The 14,089-nt window shown below is 45.9% G+C and overlaps 1 protein-coding gene across 1 annotated transcript in view; it reads left to right on the forward strand.

Moving 5' to 3' along the window:
* The first annotated feature begins 9,165 nt into the window (after positions 1-9,165).
* PLIN2 (perilipin 2) overlaps positions 9,166-14,089 on the forward strand; it is a 16,972-nt gene continuing 12,048 nt past the window's right edge. Inside the window, exons 1-5 of the mRNA XM_032300057.1 lie at positions 9,166-9,365; positions 10,823-10,874; positions 10,962-11,157; positions 12,918-13,017; positions 13,953-14,001. Of these exons, the coding sequence (XP_032155948.1) occupies positions 10,845-10,874; positions 10,962-11,157; positions 12,918-13,017; positions 13,953-14,001 (375 nt within the window). The 5' untranslated portion in view covers positions 9,166-9,365; positions 10,823-10,844. The remainder of the gene's footprint in view (positions 9,366-10,822; positions 10,875-10,961; positions 11,158-12,917; positions 13,018-13,952; positions 14,002-14,089) is intronic.

Genomic DNA, 14,089 nt, shown 5'->3' on the forward strand with positions numbered 1-14,089 from the left:
TGAGATGGAGTCTTGCTCTGCTGCCCAGGCTGGAGTGCAGTGGCACAATCTTGGCTCACTGTAACCTCTGCCTCCCAGGTTCAAGCAATTCTCCTGCCTCAGTCTCCCAAATAGCTGGGATTACAGGCGCCTGCCACCACACCTGGCTAATTTTTGTATTTTTAGTAGAGATGAGGTTTCATCATGTTGGCCAGACTGTTTTCAAACTCCTGATCTCAAGTGATCTGTCTGCCTCAGCCTCCCAAAGTGCTGGCATTACAGGTGTGAGCCACAGCGCCTGACTCCATAGGCTCTTTTATTGGCTGAAGATCTATGGCCCAGGCCATTTTATGCACACAGAAGCATATAGAGAACCACTGAGTTAGATAATCAGTAGGGTCTCTTTCTAAAAATCTAGGGTTGTCAGCTGAGTTTCATAGCTCTTGTGATTCTTAATTCTGGAGAAAGAGCAAGAAATAAATAAACATGTAATCTACAGGCTTTTTGGAGAGCCACTTAAGTCTGATGACGGACACATGCGTAGTGTAACCGCCCAATGGGTTCACCTTGTCGGCTGCCTAAACAGAGCCGATTTATCAAGACAGGGAAACTGCAATAGAGAAGGAGTAATTCACGCAAAGCTGGCTGTGCAGGAGACTGGAGTTTTATTATCACTCAAATCAGTCTCCCTGAGTGTTCAGATATCAGGGTTTTTTTTTTTTTTTTTTTTTTTTTTTGAGACGGAGTTTCACTCATGTTACCCAGGCTGGAGTGCAATGGCGCGATCTCGGCTCACCGCAACCTCCGCCTCCCGGGTTCAGGCAATTCTCCTGCCTCAGCCTCCTGAGTAGCTGGGATTACAGGCACGCGCCACCATGCCCAGCTAATTTTTTGTATTTTTTTAAGTAGAGACGGGGTTTCACCATGTTGACCAGGATGGTCTCGATCTCTTGACCTTGTGATCCACCTGCCTCGGCCTCCCAAAGTGCTGGGATTACAGGCTTGAGCCACCGCGCCCGGCCAGATATCAGGGTTTTTAAAGACAATTTGGTGGGTGGGGGAAGCCAGTGATTTGGGAGTACTGATTGGCCAGGTCAGAGATGAAATCACAGGGAGTTGAAGCTGTATTCTTTTTATTTTATTTTATTTTTAAAAGAAAATAAAATATTGGTCAGGCTGGTCTTGAACTCCCGACCTCAGGTGATCCGCCCGCCTTGGCCTCCAAAGTACTTGGATTACAGGCATGAGCCACCACGCCCGGCCTGAAGCTATATCTTGCACTGAGTCAGTTTCTGGGTGGGAGGGCCATAAGATCAGATGAGCTAGTTGACCCATCTAGGTGGTGCCAGCTGATCCATCATATGCAGGGTCTGCAAAATGTCTTAAGCACTGGTTTTAGGTTTTACAATGAACCTAAAATTTAGATGATTTTATTCCTAGGAGGAATTTGGAGAGAGTCAGAGTGTTGTAGCCTCCAGCTTCATGACTTCTAAACCATGATTTCTAATCTTGTGGCTAATTTTTATAGTCCTACAAAGGCAGTCTAGTCCTTTGTAAGACTATCAAAATTAGCCACAAGATTAGGCAAGAGGGGGTTTGTTTTGGGAAAGGGCTGTTACCTTCTTTGCTTTAAACTATAAGCTAAGTTCCTCCCAAAGTTAGTTCAGCCTACACCCAGGAGTGAACAAGGACAGCTTGGAGGTTAGAAGCAAGATTAAAGTTGGTTAGGTCAGCTCTCCTTCATGGAGAAAGAGACAATTTTGCAATGGCCATTTCAATGGTGTGTGGGGGAAGAAGTGTGTGTATGTGTTGTCTGTGTGTTGAAGGGGTTGTTCTTTTTTTTTTTTTTTTTAAAGAGTATCTTGCTCTGTCGCCCAGGCTGAAGTGCAATGGCACGATCTTGGCAACCTCTGCTTCCCAGGTTCAAGTGATTCTCCTGTTTCCGTCTCCCGAGTAGCTGGGATTACAGGCATGCGCCACCACGCCCAGCTAATTTTTTGTATTTTTAGTAGAGACAAGGTTTCACCATATTTAGTAGGCTGGTCTTGAACTCCTTCTGGGATTACAGGCATGAGCCACTGCGCCCAGCCTGAGGGTATTGTTCTTAACTTTACATCGCCTTCTTCTCCATCTACTCATAACAAACAATTCCTTTCTGGCCCCCTAAGGGAATAACAGGGAATAGTGCTCAGTTTTTTTTTTTTTTGGTCTTTTTTTTATCATGACCTCATTCCCTCTTGCTCTTTCTTTCAACATTTATTCAATAAACATTCACTGAGGACCTTTAGACATTTATCCCTCAGAGACAGCATAATATAACTGAAAAAGGCCTGTAATCGCAGCACTTTGGCAGATTACCTGAGGCTGGGAATTTGAGACCAGCCAGACCAACACGGAGAAACCCTGTCCCTACTAAAAATACAAAATTAGCCAGGTGTGGTGGCGCATGCTTGTAATCACAGCTACTCGGGAAGCTGAGGCAGGAGAATCACGTGAACCCGGGAGGCGGAGGTTTCGGTGAGTGAGATCACGACATTGCACTCCAGCCTGGTCAACAAGAGTAAAATTCCATCTCAAAAAAAAAGGTTGTAGAGAAGATCTTTGATTTAACTCTACACTTACAAATTGGAGAAACTTGAGCAGGTAACTTAATATCTTTGAGTCAGAGGACAGAATAGGAACAACGTGTCTTTCCTATTTCACATGAGAAGGTATTTTGTAAATTGTAAAAAAAAAAAAAAAAGGAAAAAAGGCCGGGCATGGTGGCTCATGCCTGTAATCCCAACACTTTGGGAGGCCAAGGCAGGCAGATCACCTGAGGTCGGGAGTTCAAGACCAGCCTGACCAACATAGTAAAACCCTGTCTGTACTAAAATACAAAAAAGTAGCTGGGCATAGTAGCATGTGCCTAGTAATCCCAGCTACTGGGGAGACTGAGGCAGGAGAATCACTTGAACCTGGGAGGTGGAGGTTGCAATGAGGCAAGATCCCACCATTGCACTCCAGCCTGGGCAACAAGAGCGAAATTCAGTCTCAAAAAAAAAAAAAGGATATATATATATCAGACATATATATATAAAACAGACATGTGGCACCATGCCTCACTAATTTTTATATTTTTAGTTGGGGGGGGGTTTCACCATGTTGGCCAGGTTGGTCTTGAACTCCTGACCTCAAGTGATCCACCTTGGCCTCTCAAAGTGCTGGGATTACAGGTGTGAGCGATCTTGCCCCAACATAAAGGGCAATTCTTTATGCAAAAATGATGAGGTGAAATAGACTTATTGTTTAGTTGTATTTTCATATGCATTGTGGAAGCAACGCAGCATGGAGGAAAGGCCATGGAGTCACATGCCCCAGGTTGTGGTTTCAATCTGCCAGCTGTGGTACCTTAGGCAAATAACTCAATTGATGTATGCCTCTGTAAATGAAGAGTCTGACTTGAATGCAGTTTTTCTTAATCTGTGGTTGATGGATCAACTGCATCAGAATGACCCAGGTAGCTCACACCTGCAATCCCAACACTTTGTTTTTTGGGGTTTTTTTTGAGATAGAGTCTCACTCTGTTGCCCAGTTGCAGTGCAGTGGCACAATCTCGGCTCACTGCAACCTCTGCCTCCTGGGTTCAAGTGATTCGAAGAAATAATAGGATGAGGCCAGGGCAGTGACTCATGCCTGTAATCCCAGTCCTTTGGAAGACTGAGGCAGGAATGCTTGAGGCCAGGAGTTCAAGACCAGCCTGGGCAACATAATGAGACCACAACTCTAAAAAAATAAAAATAAAAAAGAAAGAAAGAAAAAGAAAAGAACAAAGAAAAATAATATTTATAAAAAAATTATTGGCCACTCACAAGCTGAAATATATTCAACTATTTATTCAACAACTTCTCAGTGTAGGCATTATTATGTGTACTAGAAGTTACAAAAATAAAAAAAAAGTTTTTTGACCTCAAGGAAAAAGAATATATGAACAAATAATATTGTTTGATAAAGGCAACCATAAATGTACAAAGTACAGAGGTGCAGAGGTGTCTGAGTGATGGATTCCATCTAAGGTAGTCAGGAGGTCTTCCTGGGATGGTGGCATCTGTCCAGGGTTTTGAAGGATAAATTCCCAGTGAACAAGGTGGAGACAGCATGAGCAATGACACATAGGAATCCTATACTAGGATGTGTTCAAAGGTCTGTAAGTAAATCTGTGTGGCTAGAGCTTAAAGTGTAAGACAGGTGCAACACAAAAGTATCTGAGACAGGACTCAATCAATTTAGAAGTATATTTTGCCAAGGTTAAGGACACGCACACAGGAGACAGGTCTGTGCCTTTTGCCAGAGATGATTTTGAGAGCTTCAATATCTAAAGGGGAAAGGGGTGGATATTGGGGAGAGGAGAATTATTAGTAGTATAATTTTTTTGAGATGGAGTTTCGCTCTTGTTGCTCAGGCTGGAGTGCAATGGCGTGATCTTGGCTTACCGTAACCTCCGCCTCCTGGGATCAAGCGATTCTCCTGCCTCAGCCTCCCAAGTAGCTGGGATTACAGTCATGCATCATCACACCCAGCTAATTTTTGTATTTTTAGTGGAGATGGAGTTTCTCCATGTTGGTCAGGCTGGTCTCAAAATCCCAACCTCAGGTGATCAGCCTACCTTGGCCTCCCAAAGTGCTGGGATTACAGGCATGAGCTACCCAGCAGGGCCAAAAAATTTTTTAGAGGTGTGAGCAGATAAGAGGCAAACGGTGGTACTCCTTTGAGTCTTTGATTAGTCATTGACACGTGAGATGGGGGTAGAGGGATAGACACTTATGCATTCATCTAGCTCAATGAATCTGCATTTTTACGTAAGATAAAATAAACATAGGCCAGAGGAAGCAATCACATATTGTCTCAGGTGAGCAGAGGAATGATTTTGAGTTCTGTCCTATGTCCCACACCTGTGAATATAAGCTATCAATTTACATTGTGAGGGTGAAATTCAACAGAACTGTTTTAGGGTAGAGACCTTGGGGCTCACAAGAAATTTCCTAGTGGGTAAATTGTGAGGGAGGTATGTAGCTTTTTTGTTTTGTTTTCTTTTGAGACAGGGTCTCACTCTGTTGCCCAGGCTGGAGTGCAGTGTCTCCATTATGGCTCAATGCAGCCTTTGACCACCGAGGCCCAAACGATCCTCCCACCTTAGCCCCGCAAGTAGCTGGGATTATAGGCACGTGCCACCATGCCCGACTAATGTTTGTATTTTTGTAGTTTTTGTACAGACAGGGTTTCACCATGTTGCCCAAGCTGGTCTCAAACTCCTGGGTTCAAGTGATTGCCTGCCTCAGCTTCCCAAAGTGCTGGGATTACAGGTAGGAGCCACTGCGCCTGGCCTATGTAGCTTATCTTTGAATAAGAAGCAGGTTTGTGTGACACAGTCCCCAGCTTGACTTCTCCCTTTGGCTTAGTGATTTTGGGGTCCCAAGATCTACTTTCTTTTCCCACAGGTAAAGACCAGAGAAGAGACTGGTGGGAGAGAGACAGGAGCCAGATCCTGAATGAAGGTAAATTGAATCCTGGAGGGAACCCAACAAAACCCTGAAAACCTCCAGGAATCTCAGTTTGGCCAAATCCATGGTAATGTAGTGCTACTCCCCAGGACGGCCACACTGCACATACCCTATCTAAAGGGAACCTCCTGCAGAGGCCAAGGAAAAACGTTCCCTTTGTCCTCTGGAGGTTGAAAAATCAACTGCAAAAAGCAAATTAACAGGGAAAAAGATGTACATGTATTATTATAAAAATATTATTGTGCGTGTGGGGGAACTGCAGAGTAATTACTCCACCTCTCAATGGGTTCAGAAGCTTATATACCCCGCCTGAGGTTACAGTAAATTTGGGGGCTCACAGAATGGCCCAAAACAGTTAATGGTGGTAAATCAGGATTTGGTGGCAAGACAGAAATGGAGACTTGGCTAGCAATATCATCTCATTATGTAGATAAGGGGTCACCAACCCTCGGGCCATTTATATTGTAGCCATTTACATGCCTGTTAGGAACAGGACAGCACAAGAGGTGAGTAGCTGGTGAGTGAGCATTACCTCCTGAGCTCTGTCTAGTGTCAGGTCAGCAGCTGGTATTAGGTTCTCTGAGGAGCAGGAACCCTACTGTGAACTGCACGTGCAAGGGATCTGGGCTGCAGCTCCTTATGAGAATCTAATGCCTCATGATCTGAGGTGAAACAGCTTCATCCTGAAAACCATCCCACGGCCCTGGTCCATGGAAAAATTGTCTTCCATGAAACCTATCCCTGGTGCCGAAAAGGTTGGGGACCGCTGATGTAGATGAAACCTCACAGGTAGCAGCCACTGGATGAGAATAGATGGTTAATGTTTCTTTCAGATCTTTATTTTATTATATTTTATTTTTATTTATTTATTTATTTTTTGGTAAGGCTAAGTCAAGTGAAGCAATGGGAGTGGAGAAGGAACAAAGAAATCTGTAACTGGTTGTGATCAATTAGCTGTAAACACCACTGCACCTGGACCAGCCTATTTATTTATTTTTTGAGATGGAGTCTCGCTCGGTCATCCAGGCTGGAGTGCAATGGCACAATCTCGGCTCACTGCAAACTTCACTTCCCAGGTTCAAGTGATTGTCCTGCCTCAGCCTCCTGAGTAGCCGGGACTACAGGTGCCTGCCACCACACCTGGATAATTTTTGTATTTTTAGTAAAGACAGGGTTTCACCATATTGGCCAGGCTGATCTCAAACTCCTGACCTTGTGATCCTCCCACCTCAGCCTCCCAAAGTGCTGGGATTACAGGCGTGAGCCACCATGCCTGGCTTCTTTGAGACCTTTAAAGGTATCAGATTCTCCACTAATCTTCCCTATATCCGGTCAAGGGAAAGCTTCAGAGAATGCCTGGCTGCATGAATGCAGATTTTCTCCAAATACGCAAGCCTCTCCCATAAAAAAACAGCTTTGTAGGACTGTTTCTGCCTGCAGGTCCTCTGAACAGCCCTCTCAAAATATGTGAAAGAAGTATATTTTGGAGTGAAGTTTTTTGGTTTCCTTCACTATGCATCCTTCCTGGGGTGTTATTCTTGCCACTGGTTTCATGTTCTCAGACTCACAAAGTTGAAAGAGTTGGGGGTGCAGAATTCGATGTGCTTCATCCTTTGCAGGCTTGAAGAGTCTCTGGTTCCCAAACTTAGTCCCTGGGGCCCTCTGCTTCAAAGGCAAATAAAGGGAAAAAGAATCTTGCTCAACCTTAAGAGAGGAAATGACTCAACAGGTTTAAAACAAAAAAAGGAAAAAGATGGAGGCATTTTGTAGGTGAAAGGGCAAGAGTCTTCTGATGCAAAATAAGAGGTCATTAGAGCAGGGCTGGATTACCAATAAGCAGACCAAACATTTGTTTAGGGAACAAACGAGGCTGAACGTGAAAAAGAAAAGAAAAACATAGGCCAGGCGCGGTGGCTCAAGCCTGTAATCCCAGCACTTTGGGAGGCCGAGGCGGGTGGATCACGAGGTCAAGAGATCGAGACCATCCTGGTCAACATGGTGAAACCCCGTCTCTACTAAAAAAATACAAAAAATTAGCTGGGCATGGTGGCGCGTGCCTGTAATCCCAGCTACCAAGGAGGCTGAGGCAGGAGAATTGCCTGAACCCGGGAGGCGGAGGTTGTGGTGAGCCGAGATTGCGCCATTGCACTCCAGCCTGGGTAACAAGAGTGAAACTCCGTCTCAAAAAAAAAGAAAAACATAGTAATCTGATTGCTTCAAGCACTGAAGATGGCAATATAGGAAAAACCCCAAGCCACTTTTTTGGACTTCCTAACACATATTTTACGGTTTAGTATTTATGGCTTAGTATTATATTTTATTTTGAATTACATGAGGGGAAGAAGGGAAAAATACTATAATTTTTCTTGCTAAGTAAGGACCATTATATATTCAGGTATAATGGAATAAGGGAGACCATTTTAATGGGTCAGTTTGGAGTTTATCTTCCCTGAGAGCTGGGGGAGGCCGAGGCCGGACAACTTCATCTGGAGATCTCCTCTCACGGGGGAAGAAGTCCCACGAGACCTACCTGACCCCGGGCGGCGACACAACTTGTTTGCTCAAATAATCTGGTTCCAAATCCGCGCGTTTTACACAGGAAGAAAAACTGGGACTCAGATGACAATTTCAAAGTTGTCTTTGAAAAACAATGCATAACCCCGCACACATAAAGTTGCCTGTCTCACATAAGCCTACGCAGCTATCATTCTAGAGTGATCTCAAGTCTTGTCTTGTCTTTTTTTTTTTTTTAAGACAGGGTCTTACTGTCACTCAGGCTGGAGTCCAGTGGTGCGATCTTAACTCCTCGCTGCCTCGATCACCTGTGCTCAAACGATTCTCTCACCCTTAGCCTCCCCCACCCTACCCCCAACCCCGCCAAACAGGTGGGACTAGCTGAGCCTACAGAAGCACGCGCCGGGCTACGTTTTTTTTTTTTTCTCTTTTGCATTTTGGGAGAGACGGGGTTTCGCTATGTTGCCCTGGCTGGTCTCGAACTCCTGACCTCAGGTGATTCGCCCGCATCGGCCTCCCAAAGTGCTCGGATTACAGGCGTGAGCCACTGCGCCCAGCCTCCACAAAACTTTTAAAAGTTATTAGTTCGCTGTAAATAACAGCGGAGAAGCCATTGTGCAGCGCCACGCGATCTCGGTTCACTGCAGCCTCGTCCTCCCAGACTCAAGCGATCCTCCCATCTTAGCCTCGCAAGTAGCTGGGGCCACATGCGTGCGCCACGACGCTGGGCTATTTTTAAATTTTTTTAATTAAAAAAAAAAAAATCTTAGCAAGGATGGTCTCGAACTTTTGGGCTCGACAGATTCTCTCGCGTCAGCCTCCAAAAGTATTGTGATTACAGGCGTGAGCCATCACGCCCGGCCGCTATTTTCACTTTTAATGAGTTCTATTCTGAGGACTAACGTCATTCAACAAGTTAGTGTGAATTTGTTTTCGTTTCCCATTTGCCCCGGGTCTCTCAGGACCCCGACCCCAGGCAGGGCTACCCTAACTCCCAGCCGCCCCAGGCAGGACCCCGGCTCCGCTCCCGATAGGCTCCTCGGCCCGCGGCGGGGCCCCTCACCCAGGCAGCGCACCCTCCCACTGGGACCTGGCCCCCACCCCTCTAGGAGGGCCAGCGTTGGGGGAGGGCGCCGGGACGTGCCCGAGGGCGACACTCGGGGTTGGGACCCGGCGCGCTGCCGCGGGTCACGTGCTGCGGAGGCGCGGGGAGGGGCGGCTAGGCGGAGTTAATAGCCCGGACGCCCGCGGGCCCCACGTTTTGCCCGGGTTCTGGCTGCCGGAATCGCTTTCCGGACGCGCCTGCTCTTCGCCATTCGCTGCCGTCCGACGGTGAGTGAGCGCCCAACTCGGTGTCCCAGCGAGCCGGTCCGGGGACCCCAGCGGCGCCCAGATGGGGTGGGGGGCTCCCCGGGGCCTCGGGGCCGCTGCTATGCTCCCCGCGGGGCTCTAAGGTGCGCGGGACGGCGGGGGTGGTGGTCAGGGACCCCGCCAGCCTCGCGGCTTCCAGGTCCTGGCCGGGTGGGTGCAGACTCCTGGACCGGCGCTTTCCACCCTCGCCTTTGTGCGTTGAGCCTTCTTTCCTGCCAACAGATTGAGGGCGATTGCTATCAAATGACCCTTGGCCTGCCTAGATGGTTGTGGGGAAACAATTAACATTTGTCCAAGGTACGGTATCGAAAGGCAAATGCTTTAGAAAGCCGAATTTTTTTTTTCTTTTTGAGACCGAGTCTCTGTCGCTCAGACTGGAGTGCAGTGGCGCGATCTCGGCTCACTGCAACCTCCACCTCCCAGGTTGAAGCGATTCTCACTCAGACTTCGGAGTAGCTGGGTTTACAGGCAAGCGCCACCATGCCCGGCTAATTTTTGTATTTGTAGCAGAGACTGGGTTTCACCATGTTGGTCAGGATGGTCTTGAACTCCTGCTCTCAAGCAATCCACCCGCCTCAACCTCCCCAAGTGCTGGGATTACAGCCGTGAGCCACCGTGCCCGGCCTGAAAACCATGTTTTATGGGTACACATTTTGTGGGTACCGAATGGGAGTGGGCTGACGATACTGGCGTCTCTTCCGCCTTCAGGGTAGTGGTGGCTTATTTCCTGCAGAAGTGGAATCTTGGCGAGGGGAGGGTGAGCTGGCAGGCCCGAGCACAGAGGACAGCGAGCAGGTTCTTTCTCTCCCAGCTCCCCTGCTGGTGGCTTTGTGTAGGGATGGGCTTTGGGGATAATAAGGTGATGTTTAAAGGCGTCCTGAAATGCTTCTTCCTCAGAGCACCTCCTTGCTCTCATGCGTAGTTTCTCCTAAACTAGCTTCCATCCTTTCACAAGGAAGTTTTAATATGTCCCCCGCAAAGGGTTCCCACTTGATAGTCCTGTGATCCCCAGAATAATACAGGCAGACCAAGATGTCTTCTATTTGAAATCTCTTTAGTCTTAACCTGGATTTTAATTTGGCTAGCATTTTTGTGAACAGATCCTGTCCTTCAAAAGCATCTCTATATCTTGGTGGAGAAACAAGACAAGTATATCAACAACTTTGCTTTTCCCTCCTGAGTATTGCAAGTTTACACATAAGCTCTGAAACCTTGCCTCAGAAGAGGGAGTGGGGTTGTGTGCGTGTGGGTCTTTCAGGAGGGGGACTCTGAGAGCTGGAGAGTGGAAAGAAGTGCAGAAGACTACACAAAACTCATCTTGATTTTTTTCTCTACATGAAATCAGCATTTGCTTGCATTTGGGAACAAATTTGGGAAAGTCTTATCCCAGTGTTCTGAAATAACTCTCTTTTCTGCAGATTTCTCTCTCCAGTAAGAAAAATGGGATCCGTTGCAGTTGATCCACCACTGGTATGAATTTTGAGTAACCTTTGCCTACTTTCTCTCCTCTTGTGTTTTGAGAGATTAACAAGCCCACCCTCCCTACTTTGATTGCAGAGTGTGGTGACTCGGGTGGTCAACCTGCCCTTGGTGAGCTCTACATATGACCTCATGTCCTCAGCCTATGTCAATACAAAGGACCAGTATCCCTACTTGAAGTCTGTGTGTGAGATGGCAGAGAAGGGCGTGAAGACCATCACCTCGGTGGCCCTGACCAGTGCTCTGCCCATCATCCAGAAGCTAGAGCCGCAAAGTGAGTTCTGATTTTTCAAGATGCAGTCAAGGGACTGGTCAGTGGTAAGCCCCTGAGCTCACAGCAGTAACATCAGGGACTCCTCAGCCCTTCCTGGGGCATACACTGCCTTTACCTAGAAACTTTCAGGTGACCCTCATTATCACAGAAGTCCTGTTTCTTTTTTCTTTTTTTTTTTTTAAGATGGGATTTCACCATATTGGTCAGGCTGGTCTCGAACTCCTGACCTCAGGTGATCCGCCTGCCCCAGCCTCCCAAAGTGCTGGGATTACAGGCGTGAGCCACCGTGCCCGGCTTCTTTTTCTTTTTTATTTTTTTTGAGACAGTCTCGCTTTGTTGCCCAGGCTGGAGTACAGTGGTGTGATCTCAGCTCACTGCAACCTCCTCCTTTCGGTTTCAAAAGATTCTCCTGCCTCAGTCTCCTGAGTAGCTGGGACTACAGGTTCCTGCCACCATACCCGGCTACTTTTGTATTTTTGGTAGATATGGGGTTTCACAATATTGGCCAGGTTGGTCTTGAACTCCCGACCTTGTGATCCGCCCACCTCAGCCTCCCAAAGTGCTGTGATTACAGGTGTGAGCCACCATGCCTGGCCATCGAAGGCCTGTTTCATAGCATTGGCAGTTTATGACACTTCAAGTAAAACTATGAGAATATTCATACTCTCATACTTACTAGTCTCTCCCTCATTTCCTTCCAACCACCCTGAGGCAGCTACTAATCTGAAAGATAGATTAACTTTCAAAACATTATGCCGGATGAAAGGGATAAAAAGGAATGAAGCAGTAACTTCCACACTTTATTGTGGAATAGTAATTTACTGTCTAGACAGATAATATTTTATTTATTCATTCCTCAATTAATGGATGTTTGGGTTCATTCTACTCTTGGAGATTATGTATAATGCTTCTGTGAACATTTGTGTACAAGTTTTTATGTGGACATATGTTTTCAGGTTTTTTTGGTATATACCTAGGAGTGGAATTGCTGGGTTATATAATAACTGTTTAAGCTTTTGAGCTGCCAGACTGTTTTCCAAATCAGCCGTGCCATTTTACGTTGCCACCAACACTATATGGAGGCTCCAATTTCTCCACATCATGAACTGCTTTTGAATAAAGATTTAAATCATTCCTCCCTCAAATAGTTAAGCCAGGGACTTTTAGGATTATCAAGAGCCTTTAGAGACCAGCCATTCCAAATCTGCTACTTCCTAAATGAATTTGGTGCTAGTACTTGGCTTGGTATTCTTAGCAGGAAGCTCACACTAAAATCTCCCTTGTTAGGGAGATCCAGGGTGGTCTTAGCATACTCTTTCCCTATGAGAACCCCAAATACACTGTCATGTGCTGAAGTAAGTGTAGGTAGGGATTAAACCGGCACGGGAATGCTAATTTTGAGACGGTTTCCAGGGAAAGGCTTATTCTCTGAATGAGAGTTCAGGGAAAGCCTGGCTATTCTTGGCATTAACGTTAGGGGCCAGTTGATGAGGAAGAAGCTTCAGAGCCAGCTTCCTGTTTGGCCTTTCACTGCCTCTGCCTGCTCCTCCCTCACACCCCGGTGCTTCCTTATCTGCAGAAGAAAGTTGCCAGCAACTTGCCAGGCCTCGTGTTGTCAGAGCTGAAGAAACCAGGCAATTCATTCTGTGGTAAAAGATCAACGTTCTTGCCATTTTTGTAAAGCTAAAAGTATAAGTTATGGTAATGTGTTCATTCTATACGTACACACTACATTAACACTTTCCCATTTGTGATTTTAGTTGCAATTGCCAATACCTATGCCTGTAAGGGGCTAGACAGGATGGAGGAGAGACTGCCTATTCTGAATCAGCCATCAACTCAGGTGAGCTTGGAACAAAAGTGCTGAGGCTTGACACCTCACATGTTTTCATCTTCTGTTAGCACAAGCTGTACATACCCCAAGTAGGCAAATACTTGTTTTTCCAACCTGGATCTGGATGTGTGTTTGAAAGAAGAATGGCCACTTCCTTACTTCCTGAACTGTTGTCAAGTTGTTTCTATGAAACAGAGAAGAACTAGCCTCCTTTGGATTAGAAAACTTTTAGTGTGATCTCTATCAATTTATGTCTTTGCTCTTGCAGATGAAATTGTTGTCGCAAATAACTGATTCCCTTGTGGTGTTAAATAAATGCAGAGGTGATATATAGAACCTTTTCTCACCTGGCTTGTACAGTGCTGCTAGGAACTATCATCCATATGGGAGAGCTAGCCAATGTTGATGACAATGATAGGCTCATCTGTCCTGGTGATCCTTTGGTTCAGATAATGCCCTAAAATTTTGTTTCAAATGAAGAATACAGAATGGCACAAAAGGATGCAAGTTAGGGAAAAATATAGCTGTACTGTTTTTTCATAATCTAAATAGTCATTTGTCACTTAATGGTGGGAATATGTTTTGATAAATGCATCATTAGGTCAGTTTGCCATTGTGTGAACATCATAGAGTATAGTCTCACAAACCTAGATGGTACAGCCCAGTAGTCCCCAGGGTTTTTGACACCAGGAACTGATAGTCCCAGCTACTCCGCAGGCTGAGGCAAGAGAATCCCTCAAACCAGGAGGTGGAGGTTGCAGTGAGCCGAGATTATGCCATTGCACTCCAGCCTGGGAAACAAGAGTGCAACTCCGTCTCAAAATAAATAAATAAATAAATAAATAAATAGATAAAAATGAAAAATTTCGTTGAGTTATTGAAAGCCAATAGTTTTCAATAGTTTTAAGAAGACCTTCTCCCAAGGTATTAACAAGTAATTTAGAGAAGGTTTTCTTGCCAGTGTTTCCTGTGGCTATGTGCCATCCTTCCTCCAGGTTCTCCCCATCAATGTATCCTCTAAACACAGACAATTGCAAATTAATAACACCCAGAGGGCCAGGTATAGTTTGATCTTCAGTTTCCTCTCTAGATTTATGT

This window comes from Sapajus apella, unplaced genomic scaffold, assembly GCF_009761245.1.
Source record: "Sapajus apella isolate SASKATOON/1434 unplaced genomic scaffold, GSC_monkey_1.0 scaffold42, whole genome shotgun sequence".
Classification (NCBI taxonomy): domain Eukaryota; kingdom Metazoa; phylum Chordata; class Mammalia; order Primates; family Cebidae; genus Sapajus; species Sapajus apella.